The sequence below is a fragment of the Thalassophryne amazonica genome, chromosome 6 (assembly GCF_902500255.1).
Source record: "Thalassophryne amazonica chromosome 6, fThaAma1.1, whole genome shotgun sequence".
NCBI classification, from domain to species: Eukaryota; Metazoa; Chordata; class Actinopteri; order Batrachoidiformes; family Batrachoididae; genus Thalassophryne; species Thalassophryne amazonica.
Window position 1 is genome coordinate 118,978,126 of NC_047108.1, and position 19,870 is coordinate 118,997,995.

Genomic DNA, 19,870 nt, shown 5'->3' on the forward strand with positions numbered 1-19,870 from the left:
AGACGCTACCTGTCTGTGTCCTTGGTCAAGTCTTCTGTATTGTTCCAGTACACCCAGCTATAAACAGGTACCAGCCTTGGCTGAGGAAATAAAACCATGTGAATTGGCTTTTGCACATGATCTAAATGCTGACCCAGCAAATACAGAAGTATGATGTCATGGTCTCCTAGCTAGCCGGATTCAAGTATTTGTGTTCAGACCTTTGCAAATCTGACTTAAATCCGGATAGCCCGTTGAGATTCAGAAAAAAACCTATCCGGCTTAAGGCAAATTCAGCCTGAATCTGACTTGAGCCAGTTTGCCAACCCCCATCTGAACAAGGTCTAATTTGTGTCAGACTGGCATACCTTCAGGAGGGGTCGTAGCCCTTAATCTGCTTCAAACTATGGAATCCTGGGAAAAACACCAACACCAATGGGCCTCAGCACTGGCGATTGAGAATTGGTTTAAGCTGTGAACCAGTTCCAAGTATTTCAATCCATTGGAATCATAGGCATCAGATATGCACCACTCTACATTTAATCATTAGTGATCGATCTCTGCTCCCCTCCACAGCATGTCTTTTTCCTGGTTCTCTCCCTCAGCCCCAACCAGTCCCAGCAGAAGACTGCCCCTCCCTGAGCCTGGTTCTGCTGGAGGTTTCTTCCTGTTAAAAGGGAGTTTTTCCTTCCCACTGTAGCCAAGTGCTTGCTCACAGGGGGTCGTTTTGACCGTTGGGGTTTTACATAATTATTGTATGGCCTTGCCTTACAATATAAAGCGCCTTGGGGCAACTGTTTGTTGTGATTTGGCGCTATATAAAAAAATTGATTGAAAATTGATTGATTGATTGATATTATCAATTCCTCTTCAATGCTGGCATGTTATTCTGACACTTGTGTGTTGCCAAAACATAAGTGTCATGGTGTCAGGTCTGGTATCACGACATCAAACTCTGCATCTAGCAACAATGGGATCATCCATATTGATGATGAAAATGTGGCCATTTTTCAACAGAAAATTGTCATAAAGAATCTGTAAGGGAATCTATAAAGAATCTATATCCACTAAGCTACCTGCTCAGTGGTTAAGGAGATAACATCTCCTCGATATCCATAAAATCTTCCATCCCTAATCAGAGCCTGTATAGAATTTAGTTCTTCTTCGAGGTAACTCAGGCAGTTGCAAATTGTCCATTGGTCCCTGTCCATCAACAACAGTTGAAATAATTAAGTCTTCAGCCAGTGATATAAGGATGTGTTCGGTACTGTCAAACATACGGTTACTTAGGGAAAATAAGACACACTTCTTGCATTGTAAGGAAATGCCAGCGGTGATATTTTAGCCACATACTCAACTTTTCTGGGCATGATCTAGCACACAAGAGCCATGATATTGACAACCTCAGCGGCTGGAAATGGTCAAGGGCATGCTCGTATATACCCTAACTGTCACAGAGAGATGTCCACTTTTGGAAGTTGGAGATGGGCCAGTTGTCTGCCTTGGTGGTCGTCATCCAGGACCCATGGCAGTTCCATAGTCGGGTGGATGCAGTGATGTGCCACACTTGTATGTGCTGGGCCTGACCTGACAAACCCAGTCTTAAATAAGTACATTTGAGTTTGATTTGAAAATTTAATTAAACTGGTGGGTTTCTTAATGGCTCTCTGATCCTGGAGTCAGTTGTTGTCTGGATGGCCACTATCGAACTGCTGCACAGACACTCAGTGACTATAGACACGAGACTTACTCTCCTTTGCAGAGCTAGTGTTCCTCTGCTTATCTCCTTCAGAGCATGCAAATGTTCCACAGAGTACAAACCTGGATATTGAGCGTGTCCTACAGAGCCAGCAGGAGTCCTGCTATGATTGTCCATTATATATGTAAGAAAAGTACAAAATGAGCTGTTTAAATTATAAAATTTGCTTATTGCAGGAAAATTTCTACATTTACTGTCATTCACTTCTGGAGCAGTGGTGACATTTAACTTGAAATCTCAACCACCTGAACTGAAAAAGAAAGTCAAAAGCTGATATTTTATAATATAACACCTTTCATCATGTCAGTTAATGATATGGAATCATCTGAAAGAGGCGGGCAATTGTAGATTAACTACAGAACCACAAAACTGAGCAGAGACAATGTCACAGAGATGGCCGTCAATAAATCATCAGTTTGAATATTCCTGAAGTTATATACTGTAGCTCTAAGGTCTGATGATGTGATTGATGGTTTTGAAATAAGCTCGACAGGCAGTAACTTTGGAATTGCACATGAGCTCAGTAAATATAAAGTTACAGGGTTGAATCTGTGGATTGATGAGGACAGAAAAAAGGTTTCTCGAGGCCTCTGTACTAAAATCTCTTGCAATACAGTGAGTCATAACTACCCAAGATGGATAGCCTTATTAGACTGTATATCATCGGAACACAAGCTACAAAAAAGTATGGTGCATCTCATCACAGGACTATAATCTTTAACCATATTGTCATTCCGCTTTGCCTTGATTTTTATAGGCTTGTGCCGTAATCTACTCAGAATTACAACTGTTTAGGTGAATTGGACTGAGTGATTGTTTTAAGAACTCGTGTGCAAGGATGAAATGTTGCTTGCTTTTTATAACTCCACTCATGAATTGCTTTATGATCTTTGTGCTCTAAAAAGTGTCTTGGAAGAGGCAATCTTAGACAATGTTTTATGTCCACAGCTTGTTAAGCACATGGGTGTTTGACTGTAGCATCTGGATATCAAAGGAAAACATATGTGGGCACATCTGCTTCTGCATAAACAAAAGAAAAATACGAATCTCTTCCTTGGATGAGGTTCATCAAACACTGATGACTCGGTTCATTTTGTTGGATATGAAAGTCTCTTTTTCTTCACCTCCCCTCCACACCCCATTTCATTTTGCATGATGGGCAACATCACTTTTGTCCGTACCATGCTTCTCCCAAGATTGTCTTGTTGGCTTGGGGGTCTGGCCCGTGACAGACAACCCCATGTCTACCTACCGTTGCTGTGTGTGTCATGGTGACAGTTGCTGTGGTGCTCCAGCTTCCATTCCTGTCATTATGAGGTTCTAACTTCGGGATCCTTGAGTGTACTGTCTGTGATCTTGATCTGCACTCTGACTTTGATGAGTGATATCATAATGAGGGAGAATTTTTACTCTGAGCTTCACTTGATGATTGCCCTCCTGTGATTAAGGATATTTCGTCATGACCACTTGCAGCGACAGGTTGGATTGCGAGGACTGGATTTGCCTCCATTGATCTGTTAGTCATGGCTCATTGGTCCTTAACTTTGCAAAAAGTCCTGAGCAAAAAACAACAACAAAAAAAAACTTGTCAGGACCTTAATTATGATGTTATGGTGAAGGTGATTGGTCACATTGTTGTGCATAGTTGAAGAACTATGGGGTCTACAGAAAAACAATTCCAGTAAAACAGTCTGATCTTGAAAGATCCAATTGAAGCCCACAGAGCGCCGTCTGCTCCTTGTCCTTGAATTAATTTGGCTAGACTTCAAGATCAGACTGTCTTATTGGAATTTTTATATGATCTGGATGGAGGACTTGCAAACATGGATGCGGCTGTTGTTTTTGGTAAGAACCACAGATTTGCTGTTTCTTCTCTGAGCGCAGACGAGGCATTTGTTTGAGGAATCTCCAAGTAGGTGAACCTTGGCCTGTCTACAGAGTGAATTGAAGGACTGTGTTCTTCCAAACCTTCACTTTCTCTCATTGCAGTCATGGAAAGTGATGGCACAGTCCTGACAGCTGACTTTGCTGTTCTGTCCCGTTGGCCCGTCTACTTTGAGCAGTTGTATAAGGTGGACTCTCTTGCCAAGCTGTTGTACATCTCCAGTTCCAGGGTTTTGGTGGTTGATCCACTCATCAGTGAGGCTTGCAAAAGATGCAGAAATCTGCGGGATCAGTGCTGAACTCCAACAGGCAGGTGGAGGTGCTGTTCTCTTGGCATGGCGAGCTGTATTTGCTGTCATACACAGGTACTGTGAGTGCTGTATGTTGTTGGGACAGAGTCTCAGACATCTTCCCACTGAATTCTGTCCTTCATCAGGGACGTGCTCTGGCTCCTGTTATTTTTCAGTTTTAAAGTGTACTTTCTGAAAATTGCAGGCCTGGCTGGTCCGAGTTTCGGTCTGGTTTGGGGCTGTATAGTGGTAGGGAAACCGTGCAATGATCTCATCCCACACAGGACTTGTGGCAGGGTTTGTACCAGCCAGGCAGTAGACCTGCTGAGAAAGTGTCTACTCCATTTGGTGCGAGTGCCATGTTGGACGACAGTAGTGTTTCAAAAAAAGTAGCAATATTCACTTCAGAACATCAATTAAAGGACTCATAAACTCTACTTTATAGTAATAGTGCTGGTCTTGAATTCTCCCTGTGAATCGGCACAAGGCCCTCTGTTGTCTTGTTCCATGGGTGAACTAGTGAAATTGTTCCTCAGGTCCAGGACGTATGATGAGAAAAACATGTTTGAGCTGGTGAGCTACTTATCATCCGCTGTTTGTGGGTTTCGGGGTTTGCCTCACCGCACCACTCAAAGTGCACCACACTTGGCAATTATACCTCTCAACACAGAAATTTGCCCCTAACCTAAAACACATGGCGACGTCTGTTTCTTCAGATGCTAAGTAAACATTTCTCGTACTTTAGAAACCACTCGGTTGTGGTTTGCGTATGGTGTCCCTAAACTGGCGACCTCATTACCGCACTGACTCATATCCACACGCAGCCACGCTGATGCTGCACATTTCCAGACTCCGGGCTGGTGACACTTCTTTTGTTTTTCTGTGTTTTATTCAGTTATTGTGACTCTTTAGGAGTGCTCTCATGTTAGCGTAATCTGTCACCGGTTGTTAAATGCCTGACTCGAGGATAGATTTGCCTCAGGATGATTCGTCCCTGATGTTACACAGCCAGTCTGTTTCTGCCCCATTATCATTACAAATTTGCCTTTTAACTGTGTTTGCCCTGCTGTCTCAGCTCACTGATCATTCTCTTTATTAGTTGAAGCTACATCGAAGATTAGAAACCGCCTCCTTGCTCGTGCGAGATGAACTGCCAGTGGGAAAGTGCATAAATAGAGTGAAATCAATTGCGCTGTACTAGCATTTCCACTCAAAAACACTTCTCTGGGGACTTCCTTTTGAAACTAATTCCATCATAAATATACATGTGTTCCACAAAAACACACAGTCTGCCGGCGGAGTAACTGTGAATTAATTTGCCTTCAGACACTCTTAAACAAGGCTTGTTAAAGATCTTATCTTGCTACTAATGGTCCACAGGCATTTATCTTCATTTAGCCAGATGCGTTGTTGTTCCTGGGCGTTGTTACAGTTGATGTTTTGTTTTTTTCTTTCTGTGTTTACAATATGCACTATATATAAAATTCCCCCCAATTATTGTTTTTCTTGAAGTGACCAAGCAGTCAGTGCACTTGCTGTAAAAAAAACAAAAGGTTCACAGATTTGCTGTGGTGACGACCCCCCCCACCGTCCCCAAAGGAAACGGGAGAAGCTGAAATATTTTACTCTTATTGTATTTCTTGAAGCATTTAATCTATCTGCAGAAAAAGAACGACTCCTGTTGCATGCAGGCTTTTAGACAAGTTACAAGTTCCAACAAGTGTCGCTATTTTAGTTGCTAATTAATCATTTTATAGGCGGCACCTGTCACTGAGTTTAACTTCATGGACGATGCTGTGATCTTTGGAAACCATGGAGAAGCTGATTGATGAGTCAGAGTGTTGAGATTGTCCTGAATCAAGATAAAGATTCAGTCTTTCACTCGGGGAGGTGATGGTCTAGTGGTTAAGTGGTGTTTTTGAGACCAGAGGAACCCCTGTCTGACTGGAAAATCACCAAGGGCCGTTGAGCAATGCCCTTAATCCCCAAATTGGTCCCGGTGTCTCGTAAGCGCTTCGCATGACAGCACCCTGACATCGGTGTGTGTGTGTGTGTGTGTGTGTGTGTGTGTGTGTGTGTGTGTGTGTGTGTGTGTAATGTGAGACATCATTGTTAAGCGCTTTGAGCTTCTGATTCAGATGGAAAGTGCTATATCAGTTACGATTCAATAACTTCCTGAACTCGACGATCAGAAGATTTATCTGTGTATGGTGAAAGTGTCAAACTTTTAGAGCAATTCACTTATCTCGGTGGAGGCAGTTGGCCTTTGAAGTCGAGAAACACATGGGAAGAACTTATGGAGACACGAGGTCCCTGCACAGAGGCGTTTGGCAATGCCTATACCTTTGCAGAAGAATAAATGCCCACCTTTTGAGGGACCTGGTGCTTCTTGTGTTACCGTATGGTCGTGAGACCTGGACGCTGACCTCAGGAGACGACTGCATGTATTTGGTAGAATTGTTAGATATCACTGGAATAACATTGTGTCCACTTAGGCATGAGTAGCAGTGTTTATATTGTGAGAAAACATCTACTCTGACATTTTGGCCGTGTGGCGCATTTCTCTGGCTCAGTGTTGAGAACCCGAAAGGCCAAGGGAATGCCTGCACATCACCTGGCTGCCGCAGATACGAGGGGTTATTGAGAAGTTTTGAGCCTGACCCAGAAGTAGGGCATGGTTCTCTATCTTTTGCATTCTGAGAAACCAGCACTTGTCGTAATTAATTGAAAATTGGACTCATTGGGTTAAAAAATGTTGGACTGGTTGCCTGCCTGGATGGTTGCTATCCAGGATCCTGGGTAACTTTCTTAACTTGTATTGATTAGTTTATTTAACAAAGTTTTAAAAACCTCACTTTTGATCCTTATTGAACGTTTCAAATTGCATTTTCCTGTTGCTACTACTGATGCAGCAATAAAAGGGAAAATCAGTCACTACAATTTAATGTAGATTCTACGGTGCCTGAAACTTTTGTACGTATTATTTTAATCCATTTCTATCCTTTCACAGTCTTGGTATGGTTGTGATTCTCCACATCATTAGTATAACCTCCCACAGTTCTTCATATATCAAAATTAGACAAGCACTCGGACAGCACAGACTGTACCTCTGCCTCCGTACTAATGACCAGATACTCTTATTTTCTCCATCAGTCAACAGAGGAGGGTGGTTGGATGTTTTTTTCACCCCTCATCTTTCCCAGACAACAGTGGTATGTGCATGTCTACTAGGGATGTCCCGATCCAATCATGTGATCGGAAATCGGGCCCGATCACGTGGTTTCAGACTTGATCGAAATCGGACGTTGCATCCCGATCAGGAATCCGATATAGATTTTATCCTCATTATTTTGATCAGCGCTATTTCAAGCTCATTATTGCAGATTAATGGGCCTTTCACGCGTCGGAAGCGTCAGAGGTGTCAAGAATCGGTCTAAAAAGCATTATTTTCAATGAGACACGTTGCTTTTTAGAGGCGTTGCGTCAGAAGGTGAGCTAAAGCGACGCTTCTGACGGGAGCGCGCATTGCCACTTGTCGGCAGGCTGACGCAGTCAAAGTTCCACCCAGTTTTTTTTTTTTTTTTAATTGAACAAAAGAAAAAACATAACAAGTTCAACCCAATCCAATAGGGATGTGAATCGTACAACAATTCACGATTCAATTCGATTCCGATTCTTGGGGTGACGATTTGATTCAGAATCGATTATAGTTATATTACTTAAAAATGTTTATGTTTAAGAAAATGCAGCTTTACAAGGTTAATCAAGTGATTCCAGATGTAAATTTACTTATCTGCTTTGCTCGTTCAGAGTTGGCTGGTAGTTTAGTGAAGCAATGGTCAGTAGTCGGCAGATACCGCTGCTCCCCTCTTTTAGCTCCGGGTGATGGCGTAGCATGTGGGCTTGCAGATTTGAAGTGTTTCCGAAGTACTTGACTTTCATTTTGCAGATTTTGCACACTGCACAAGTCACGTCAAGCTCCTTCTTACGCAGCAAATAATAAAATCCAAAATGCGCCCAAACATTTGCCCTCAGCAAAGACAGTGCTGGCTGAATTAGCTCTTCGTCCACCATGCTAACCATGCCACCATGACAAACAGTACACGCAGCGAGTAAGCAAGAAAATGTTTTTTAAAAATGTTTTTAAAAATCAATTTTTGGACGTTTTGGATCGATTCAGAATCGTATTAAATAAGAATCGCGATTCGGACGTGAATCGATTTTTTTCCGACACCTCTACAATCCAACTTTCGACGCTCTGAGCTGTGACGTAGCTTCGCGCTGTCCAATAGGAACGACGTGTTGGGCCAAAACACGGAAGACTAGTGGCAGAAACCACTGATCTGTACAAAACAGATCAGTGCAGAAACCCCTGATCTGCTCATTTATAGAGCAGTTTTCTGAAAAATCCTTGGAAATGTTTTTTGTTGTTGTTTGTTTTGTTGTTGTTCTGATTACTATTTAAAAAAAGTTTAGAACACTTGTAATTAAATTAGCTAAATCAATAAATGGTTCTTTAGAAACCTTTCATCTGTAAATTAAAACCACCTGTTATTTCAGATTAGATAATTTCTTGTTTAACATAAGGAACCTTGGACATGTATTTTTCGACAAATAAAATAACATGGACATTTGTACATTTTTTAAGTCTGGTAGGTTATTACTTGATTGTTCAAGCAACCTCAAGGAGAAGTGCACTGTTTAAGTGATAATGAATAAAATAAGGTGATTAAAATGAAAATATTATATATTTAGCATTTGTTCATTGTTCATTCAGTTTTTAACGTATCGGATCGGGACTCGGTATCAGCAAATACTCAAAATCAGATGACTCGGAATCGGATCGGGGCCAAAAAACCTGATCGGGACATCCGTAATCTCTACACACTTGGAATTATCTTGTGGATATAATTGCCTACATTAGTGTAGAGATGCAATATTTTGATCAGCGGTTATGTTGAATCAAGACCACTGCAGTGTGGCATGTCAGCACTTAAAATCAGGTTACTTTAAACTCCTCGGTCATTGATACCTCTTCACTCAGCTTACACCCAGAGAGCACTGGTACACTTAAGACAATTTTCCTTGATAACGTGTGTGTGTAGACTGACATAATGCATTTTAAAGCTCAAATTCAGCACTGACATTTAATTAGGTTTCTTGAGACGTAATAAGACATATGTCAGAGGTAGTGTTGTGTGACAAGCCTTATGTGAGCTGTTATATGCTGCTGCGCTGCAGATTATGCATATAAAGTATGTTGCCAGCACTTAGCAATTCTATTCTAAATCCTTCTTTTGTAATGCCAGGTGGCATATAGGAGTTCTATCTCAGTTATCACGAGTGTACTTTTTAGCATCGGCTCAAATTTAAAAGTCTTTTAGCTTTGCAATTAATTTTTTTCCACTGTAAAATGAGACAGAGAGCTAAAATCCACCCTTATTATATTGGTGCCTTGGGGAGGCGAGGGATTAAGATGGTTCTAATGAGGTGACTGTTGTAATAAGAGCGTCTTCGCTGGGCCTCCCATGCAGCACCTCTAAAAACACGATTCTTATCAGTGAAGTTTAGGAGCCGATAAGAGCGAAAGACCTCCTTTCCTCTCTCTCTCCCTCCCTCCTTCTTTTAACTGTAAATGAGTTTGATCTCTTTCAGATCTGATTCAGTTAATTTTACTTATGTTTAATTAGAAGTAAGAGGACACTTGGAGAAACGGCTGCGTGCCAGTGTCAGGGTCCCGCGAGCAGTGGCTCCCGGCAGCTGTGTGAATCGACTGTTTCTTCTTTCTGAGCATTTTACTACAAATATCTGAGATAATATGCCCGACTATGTGGTTAATTGTATTGATGGACCATCAAAGAAGTTGGTGCTGCAGTGTTTCACAGGGATACTCCAATGAGTGTCTTTCTGTTTTACTTAATGCATTTTGTTTTGTTCGTGTCTTTCTTTTTGTCATTGCAGTGTTTTCCCTACAGTGTGGTCTGCTTTTATGAACGAGGCTATTGTTCAGGATAAAGTTGTTATCCAAAACACTGAACACTGCCCTAATCTATTCTAGATAGCATGGAAAATTATGTAAAACAGAAATCAAAAAAACATCATAAAACAACAGAATTCACGCTGGCTGCACATTATGAGCAGCAGTAGTCATAAAGATGACTGTAGTGGGATTGTTTGCCCCTTTTTTTTTATTATTACTGCAGAAGGCAGTTGTGAGTTTGATGTGGCGAACAACAGCCTTAATTACACAAGATCATTTGCAACATTTGCATTTGCCATATTTGTTTACTTTGTACTCTTTGTCTTTTCTTTGTAAGACTGTTTCTGTATTATTATATTGCAGACAGTGAGGAAAGGTGAGTTGCTGGGATAAAAAAAAAACAAAAACAGTATAGACTCTGAGCTGTGACAGTGCATGTGAGTGCATTTTGCTCTCTTATTTCTTCTCTAGTCAACCAGTCGCACCCTAGACAACCAAACGGTCACCGAGCTGAAGACTGAGATCGCGTCTTTGAAGGGATTACTGCTCAGCAGGTAACACAGCCATTCAGACCCCTGTCACGTAAAATGTGCAGGTGTGTTTGTGTTGAAGGGTGGAGACTTTTCTGTTTTTCCGACCCGTTTTAGTTCCGGGAGGCTTCAGGATTCAGTTGACATTGTTTGTCATACAGTAAATAACTTCTGTCTGTGTATGTATTTGTTTCTTGTCATTAAAAATGATATGCATTAGAATGCATTACTTATTATGCTGTCATAGTGTATCTTATATTTAAAACAAATAAAAATTAAAAAAATGCCGAGCCTCACCGACCAAAATCAATCAATCAATCAACTTTTTTCTTATATAGCGCCAAATCACAACAAACAGTTGCCCCAAGGCGCTCCACATTGCAAGGCAAGGCCATACAATAATTATGAAAAACCCCAACGGTCAAAACGACCCCCTATGAGCAAGCACCCGGCCACAGTGGGAAGGAAAAAACTCCCCCAAATCCAAATGTATCCATACAGACGAGGTCAAATCTTTACGCTAAGTCTGGTCTTAATTCCCATCTTGAAGATAGGCTTCATCCTTTCATCTGGTATTTGGAAACTGTTCTGTTAAAATGGGCAAACAAAAAGTTTCCAATTATTATTTGCACACCTCTTCTTCCTTGTACTTTCTTCTGATTCATCATTCCATCACGAGTTGTCCTATGTTTAGGTGTCACACTAAGTACCTTCCTGATGTTGTCCCTCACTCCTTCTGCAATAGTATCCTGCTTGCCCAGAATCTCTTCAGGACCACCCCAAACTTGTCTCACCTGCTCTTTGAATTTCACAGAACAGTCCTCCTCCTTCATTTTCCATCATCTGACCCTTAGTTCAACCCTCACCCTCTTCCAGGTCTTCACCTCCAGAGTCATCCTACAGATCACCTAGTGATACTGTCTAATGATGCTCTGTTCTCCCCCACCCTGCAGTCCTCAGTCTCTTTCTGGTTACATATCCTGCATAGGTCATAGTCCATCTTTGTCCACCTTCCTCCATTAACTTGTCACCATCGCCATTTCCATGCTTTTTGCAAAGTCCACCACCATCTGCTGTCTTTGACAGCTACACATCACTTCATCATCACCTCTCTGACTTTACCACCAGTATCCTGATGTGAAACAGTTCCAGTGGTGGTTGTTGGTAACTGGGCCATGCCCTCTAACTATTCCTGGTGGGAATCAAAGCATTCCCAAACCACCTGGTAAATGTAATTCATCCAGTGTGTTCTGGGTCTTCACTGAGTCTTAGTTGGACATGAGGCCTCTCAAGGGAGATGACCTGGGGTCATCCTTACCAGATCCTCAAACCACCTCAGCTGGCTCCTTTCAATTCAAAGAACCAGCAGTTCTACTCCTAGTCCCTCAAGGATATTTGGGTTTCCACCACTTGTATCTGTGACCTTGTTCTTCCAGTCATTACCCAAAGCTCATGGCCATAAGTGAAGACAGGAGCATAAATCGAATGGTAGATTTGTCTTCTTGGTCAGGTCTTTAAAGACCGTGTGTGTGTGTGTGTGGTATGGTATGGTATTCACGAGACCTCAGGCACAGCCCCAATCCGCCTGTCAATCTCGCACTATATCTTACCCCCACTCGTGAACAAGACCCCGAGACACTTGGACTCCTCCACTCTCCCCTGACCCAGAGTGGACAGTCCAACCTTTTCCGGCAAGAGGACAGTCTCCTCAGATTTGGAGGTGATGATCCTCATCCCAGATGCTTCACACTCTTCCTAAAGCCTGTCTGTGTTATTTGTTCCTACTTTTATTTAAGGAAAAAAAACACAAATCTCTTCCGAAATGTTAAAATTTAATAAGCCCTTTGTCACTTGCTTCCTTGAGTCCACCTTGAGTCTTGCAGTGATTCTGACAAAGGCTTCAATCACAAAATGTATCATCTTTGTTAAAGCATGTTCCTTTCCCTTTCAGGTGATTCAAATTATCCGTATTTTACTTTTTTTAAACCGCCAATACGGATCTCATTATAACTCAGCACTGTCTATTTGATCTTAAAGGATGTAACTGCATGTAGCCCGTGTTTACCAGGTGTGATGAACATCTGTCTGTTTGATGGGGGGAGCCATTTTCTCTGCTGTAATTATGAAAATGATGCCGTATGCTTTGTGTGTGTGGCTGCATACCGAAATTTAAGCAAACAGTGAGCGTAGAACATGTTCTCACTCAACCCCTGAGCGAGGAGGATACGCGTTGTTTTGTCCGTGCAGCGTGCGCACTTATGGTTGCTGTTTGGCACATTTTGTGATTCGCCACGAGGTTGTGATCAAGTCGTATTTGCTCTCTTTTGTCAGGAGACAATTCCCTGCCACCCCCTCCGTTCCCAAGATCCCCTCCTGGCAGATTCCTCTCAAGCCACCCTCATCGTCAGCCTCTGTCAATCACACCAACAGCAGCAGCGACATTTCCCCCGTCAGCAACGAGTCCACCAGCTCCTCTCCCGTTAAAGATGTGCACCACAGCCCCCAGGATGCTCTGGGGGGGCCTGACGGCACCCATGTTTTTAACGGAGACACCAGCACGGTGTGCCTCAGTGCAGCCATACCCCTGGACCTGAAAGACCAGGTCCGCATGGACGTACAGAGAGAGGAGGAGGAGAAAGAGGAGGAGGAGGAGGATGACGCCATCTGTGTAGAAGAGGGGGCGGGCCTAAGCATGCAGACAGAGAATCGCAGAGGTGGGGATGGACAGATTAACGAACAGGTGGACAAACTTAGGCGACCTGAGGGTGCCAGTAATGAGAGCGAGGTTGATTAGAGCCTTCGTGAAGCACAGCGCCTCACTCAGGCGGCTCAGTTTCATTGTCTTCCCACATTCACTCTGGTTTTTTTTAATCCATTCACTCTTGTTTCTGTAACATCTTTATCTTGAGTGAGACAGATGTCAGAGCGTGTAGTTGACACACTGCTTTTACCTCTGTTTACAGTGTTTTCCAGAGTATAAGTCGCGCCTGTCCATATAACCTCACCAGCCACTTTATTAGGTACACCTGTTCAATTGCTTGTTAACACAAATAACTAATCAGCCAATTACATGGCATCACCTCCATGCATTTAGGCATCTAGACATGGTAAGAAAGGTGATTTCAGTGACTTTGAACGTGGTGTGGTTAATGGTGCCAGACGGGCTGGTCTGAGTATTTCAGAACCTGGTGATCGACTGGGATTTTTTCACACACAACCATCTCTAGGGTTTTCAGAGAACGGTCCGAAAAAGAAGCGATATCCACTGAGTGGCAGTTGTGTGGCCGAAAATGCCTTGTTGATCTCAGAGGAGAATGGACAGACTGATTAATGGATGACTGTGTGATGCCATCATGCCAATATGGACCAACATCTCTGAGGACTGTTTCCAACACCTTGTTGAATCTATGCCATGAAAAAATTAAGGCAGTTCTGAAGGCAAAAGGGGTCCAACCCGGTGCTAGCAAAGGTGTACCTAATAAAGTGGCCGGTGGGTTTATGCCTTGTGAAGAGGATAAAACAAATATGAGTCAGAGGACCTCCCAAACGATTAAAAAAAATCCCTGTAAGTCATACTGCAGAAAATCCAATACTTTTCATTGTGTAGTAATAACTTAGACTTGACATTCTTGTAATTGTAATAAAGCTCTTATATGTACCAGACGTCTTAATTCACGGTAAAGGTTTCAGTCAGGAGTCTCACATGAGGTTCCAGCAAAACATTAGCAAAGTTTGTCTCCCTGTTGACGGCAGTAGGAGAAGACAAGCTCTTCCAGTGCTGAAGCTTTTAGCCTCTTTTATGTGTCCCTTCACATTGGTGTCAGTTTGTCAATAATTCACCAGGCCAGCAGGGTGGCATTTGGATGAAATAAAAGCTCTGAAATTCGAGATTAGAATGTGATGACGGGCTTTGTTCCATGCCGGTGTCAGAGTGCTCATACGCTCAAAGGCAGGGAAGATAAATGTTTTTTTCCCCCTGCTTGCGTTCTTTCATTCTTTCTTTTTTTTCCTCCTCTTCACTGAGGACTGAATTGTGCATCTTTACCAGCGTGTTCGTGCGTGGCAGGCGAGGAAACCCAGACTGTCTGCTGAGCTGTATCTGTGTCTCCAGCAGGGCAGCTGATTTGGTTTGTGAAGTATGTTAATAATCAAATGATCAACAAATAACAGATGTATTAGTTCATGCAGCTTGAAATGTCAAGGAGGCTAAAAGCGGAAATCTAATACAGGGAGCCCAGTTGCATTATATTATTTTCCGAGACAAACCCTCCGGTCCAAATTATGTAGGGCCTCCTACAGTGAGTAATCTTTACAGAAAACGGCTCCAATATTTTGTAATTAAGCTGCAGTAAGACAGCGAGGGCCACTGCTGATGGAACTTGCAGAAGTTGTATTTTTTTCTTTCTTTCTTTTAACTGTGGAGGTGGATGAGAGAAGTGAAGAAAAAAGTTGCCCCATGATTGAAAAGGAAAGTAATGAATGAATACTTGACTTATTGAATTACTCACTGTGTCCCCAGTTAACAAGGAGGAGTGAGAAGGAGTGATATCAGCTGTCGTGCCGTTTCCACATCTGTCACTTGGCCTTCGTAAAAGAAGACCCAAAATAAAAGGTAGAAGGGCACCAAACCATTTCCTATCAGCAGATTGTGTTTTGTAATGAATTCTATATTTTTGAATGATTGTAAATGAATGTGTGTGTGTGTGTGTGTGTGTGTGTGTGTGTGTGTGTGTGTGTGTGTGTGTGTGTGTGTGTGTGTGTGTGTGTGTGTGTGTGTGTGTGTGTGTGTGTGTGTGTGTATCACTGAGGCCGGTTACAAGAAATACAGACTGTGACTTTTGCTGTTCAGCCTCATTCTTCTCCTCCTTCTTTCTGTAACCTGCTGATTATTGTCTGAAGGTAAACACAGATGTAGTTGTAGTAGTTGTGATAAATGAAGTTTGAAGATTTTATGAACATTGTAATCTCAAACCTGTCAGGGGGATATATATTCAGTGACGAGATTGCAGCACATGTTGTTACTACTGTTAATTTTAGATATCTTTAAGAGAGATACATCCTCAGCTGTGTCTTTATTAGTTAGATTATTTGCAGGATTACTCTCAAATGAACCGAGGGCCCTATCTTGACTGTCTATAGAAAGTAGCACAAGTGCATTTTGGGGTGTGTCCAACTCTCCTTTGCTCTTTGCACAGTGTGTAGTCAAAGTAAGGGGGACAAAGGGGTTGTATTTTAGTCATAACATAAATGAAACCACTGCAATGGGTTGGCATTCTTTCCAGGAGAAAGAAACACTGCATTTTTCCTGTTAGTTTTCAGCTTTTATTTCAGTTTCAACAGCAGCAGCATCATGTCAAGTATGGAGCCCGTGCGCAATGGATTTCTCACTATTGTGTCGTATATGTTCTATTTTGGCCCCAGTTTTTAGTGGTCTGTGGTCTCCTATTGATACATAGAGGACTGTAAGCCATTTTTGGCCTTAGTGCAGCTAAATCTGACTTTAGACATACACTAAATATACTTTATTGTTACCATTGACAGACAACGAGGCAGTGAATGTAATGGCAGGACCTGATTCTAAATCATAACTGAGCAAGCTGTATTTCTATTTGTTTCCTTCCAGTTAATTAACATTAAAGCAAGACGAAATATACACCTGATACCACTGTGGGCCTCTTCATTAGGTTTCGTGTGCAGTTTTTGTTTTTTCTCTGTTTTCAATAAATTGGTCATTAATGTGCTCTTACTTACTCTTAGATTTTTGTGACACTGGTAACTGTTTGATTCCTGATAAAATAATGTACTTTGGTCCTGTAGTACTCACAGTAACATGCAATCTTGACTTCTGTGTCCCAGTGAGACACATTTTCACATGTTTAAATTTAAACCCTGTGCAACTTATATTTAATATGTCACTTTTCCATCATGTGAGAGCTAACAGATCAAGAAACTCCATCTTTTGCAGGAGCTGGACATCAGACAGAACGGGCAAAGGCAGAAACTGTAGCACCTGAGTTTGTTATTTTTGTGAGTAATTTAACTTTTTGTTTCCTGCTTTTTCTAACCAACATGTAATTGGAATAACTATACAGTCAGGATTCAGCCTTCACTCAAAGACATGACAGAAAAGGTACTTTGATCATTTATTTTCTTTTTCTTCTTTTTCAGGTTTCCCCTCGACGTAGTTAATCCGTTAATGACGTGACGTTTATTCCTGTCGCAGAACCTTCACTTTATCTGTTAGTTTCTGTCATGGGAGGAATGTTCCTGCTGCTTTGTCACATGTCTTTGATGAGGGTTTCCTCTTGTACTTTGAATCTTTTGAAGATTATAAGGATGGTCTCCACAGAAGACATCTAAAAACATTCTTCCTTTTAATATATGTTACAACTGCAGCGGTCTGAAACAAGAGTGAGAGAAACAGTTGAAACAACAAAAGGGAGGCAGGTTTTGTTTTTAGATTTTTCAACAATGCAATTTGCTAGCAAAACTGATGGAAAATGACCTGAAGAATAAAATTAAATCCACGTTTCTCCATCCTGTAATGCCAAATATAGCTCACAAAAGTAAACTTATATAAGAATTAATAATGGACATTTTGCTCAGCTTGAATCCTTACCACCGGTGGAGGGGATCATAGGGGTGACCTATGGGTTGGAACCACAGAAAAGTCCACTTTTCTACGCAAATAAAAAGGTTTTCTCCCTGTAGTAATGTTTTTATTTGTTGGACCAAAGAGTATTATCCTCAGCTTTTTTTGTTTGTTTTTCGTGGTCATGCCAAGTTCAAAGAGACTGAGTTTTCCCAGTGGAAACTAGTGTTTGTCAAGGATGTGTTCTGTCTCCTCTGCTGTTCATGTTGCATGGACTGGGTATTTGGTAGACTTCTGGAAACCAACAGCTTAGGTGCATTTTCTGGTGAGGAAAGTCTGTACTGAATTTGACTTTGCAGACAATACTATGATCTTTGCAGAATCAAGGATACCATCATTACAGCACTTGAGAAGCTGAGTGAGGAATCTGAGTGTCTGGGTTTGTGATTTTCCTGGATCAAGACTATTCTCCAGGCTTGGAATGACTTCCTGGACTCGACCATCAAAAATGTATGTGTATGAAGTGAAAGTGTTGAACTCATAGAGACTTTCACTTATCTTGGCAGTGGCCTTCGGTCATGTCTCTGGGTCCTCATCTTTTGAGATTAAAAGACACCTGGGAAGAGCTTATGGAGTCCTGAGGTCATTTGACGGAGGTGTTTGGAGATGTTGATATCTTTGCAGGAGAACAAAGGTCGACGTTTTTAGGGTTCTGGTGCTTCCTTTCTTAGGCTAGTATCTCACAGGGCTGTGACAGCCTGCTAACGGCATTTGTGAGGAAATTTGCACAGTTTGGCATGAGGTTCACAGCTGTTCACCATCTCTTTGCCTCAGTCACAGGGAGGCGCCCACACATCGCTTGTTTTTGATGTCATCTCTGCGACTCAGAACATGCGCAAAATGTGAGACAGCTTCTGAGGGGTTGACACACACTTTCTCTCTTATATGATCTGAGAGGAGCAGTGCTTCTGGAAGTGACTGAACACTCCAGCATCCTCTAACCACTCAGCACCCACTCGATGTGCACACGTGTGAGCAAGTTGAGTGCATCTTGTCTTACAATGGATAACCTGTACAAATCAGATTTATTGTTTATTTATTTATTTATTATTCTGAGGACAGAAGTGGATTTACGTTTAATGCTCCTGGTCAGCATACACCCGCTCTGCAGGCATGCACGCCGCGCTGGACGGACGATGTCAGCACTCTGGCTTCATTCTTTTATTTTTATCAGAGCACTTCCAAAGGATCATGATGTCCATGTGTGCTGTCCTGCCACAGCAGAGCCGTGCCATCAAAAGGAACTAAATTTTATGCGTGGCCTGGCTGTGAACACACAGTCCGGCTGTACAGGCACGCTTTACGAGTCGTGCCCAGCCACAAACCAAACTTTCTCTTTTTATTTATTTATTTTTCTGAGGACCACACTCTAGTACTTCCAGCCGGGGCAGGGAAAGCGGACTTTGCCTGTGTTGAGAATGTGGATGAGGCGATCAGAGTTAGTGTTTTTTTTATTTTCATTGTGTGTGAGGATGTCAGTGGAACTTGAGATACGCAGCTCATTGGACATATTTCTGTAAGTCTGTGAGGAGTTTCTTATGCTTTTCTTCTGTTTATTATTATTATGTAGTGTTTTTTTCACAGCTTCTTTCACATGATAAGTATATCATAGTCCACATCCATCCTGAGCACTTAGTGCACAAACTTGTGGTCACCTCAGCTGTGGCAGTGGTGCTGAACATCCGTGAGCATGCCGCATGGTATTCATGTTCAAATCCTTGCGCCCGCAAAGACCGCACCAATGCCACTCAACTTTCGTGTGTGCACTGCGTGGCATCTCAGTGACTCTTGCGCTGTATGTGTGTGGCTTGCTTGAGATTTGTGGCCACATTTTCACCACCACTGCGGACAGCATTCAGCGGACAGTCAGCTGCCATGTGCGCACATGTTGAGAGGACCAAATCAGTGAGATCCCACATGAGAAAGTTACTGCCTTTTCACGCAATGTTGCGTCTCCTCCTCCTCTCCACCAGTCGTGCATCAGTGAGATGCTAGCCTTACTGTGTGGATGTGAGATGCTTGAATGTCCTTTGTACCCGGTCTCTTTGGAGCATGCTCGAGTAACTCTGGAATGACTTTGTCTCAAACGAATGATTACCTATGGATACTTAGATGGTATAAGGAGCATCAGCTTCAACATTTACACCAGGTGGCGCATTTCTCTGGGCATGATCCAGCACACAGGCGCTTCAGTGTTGAGGACTCCAGTGACTGGAGAAGGCAATGGACATGCCCACATTTCACCTGGCTGCAGCAGAGAACTGGGTGATTCTATGGTAACGGAATTATGACGATGGGAAAATCTGGCCATATTTTAGCTCCCCATTTAAAAATGTGCTCCGATTGTAATTCCGTTACCATAGAATCGCCCAACTGGTCATTTTCAAGAGGTGGAGATGGACCTTGATGGATGTTCTTGCTGTATGGTTGTCACCCAGGACCCAAAGCAGTTCCGTGGTGTTGTGGATGCGACAAAGTGTAACACCAGTGTATGCTCCCAGACTCGACTTATATATATAAATATTGACTATATCACAGCATTAATGTATAAATTACATACTGTCTAATTCTAATATATAATATTCAAAAACAATGTAGTATGAATGCTTTTATAAAATTCTCTAAAGCTCTTTTCTTGGTCATGTTTATTTTTGCTTAGAACAATGTAGCAACAATCATAATCTCACCTTCAGTCATTGGAACACCATCTCAGCGTCCATAGATTTGTTTTAAAAGGTATCATTGGCATCAGATGGTACTTTAAAGTGCAAATGTCAATTTGTCGAGCATGTGACA

At 42.2% G+C, this 19,870-nt stretch overlaps 1 protein-coding gene across 1 annotated transcript in view; it reads left to right on the forward strand.

Annotated features, from left to right (window-relative positions):
- pex14 (peroxisomal biogenesis factor 14) overlaps positions 1–14,862 on the forward strand; it is a 138,920-nt gene extending 124,058 nt beyond the window's left edge. Inside the window, exons 8-9 of the mRNA XM_034173243.1 lie at positions 10,364–10,446; positions 12,754–14,862. Coding sequence (XP_034029134.1) covers positions 10,364–10,446; positions 12,754–13,216 — 546 coding nt within the window. The 3' untranslated portion in view covers positions 13,217–14,862. The remainder of the gene's footprint in view (positions 1–10,363; positions 10,447–12,753) is intronic.
- Positions 14,863–19,870: the final 5,008 nt, after the last annotated feature.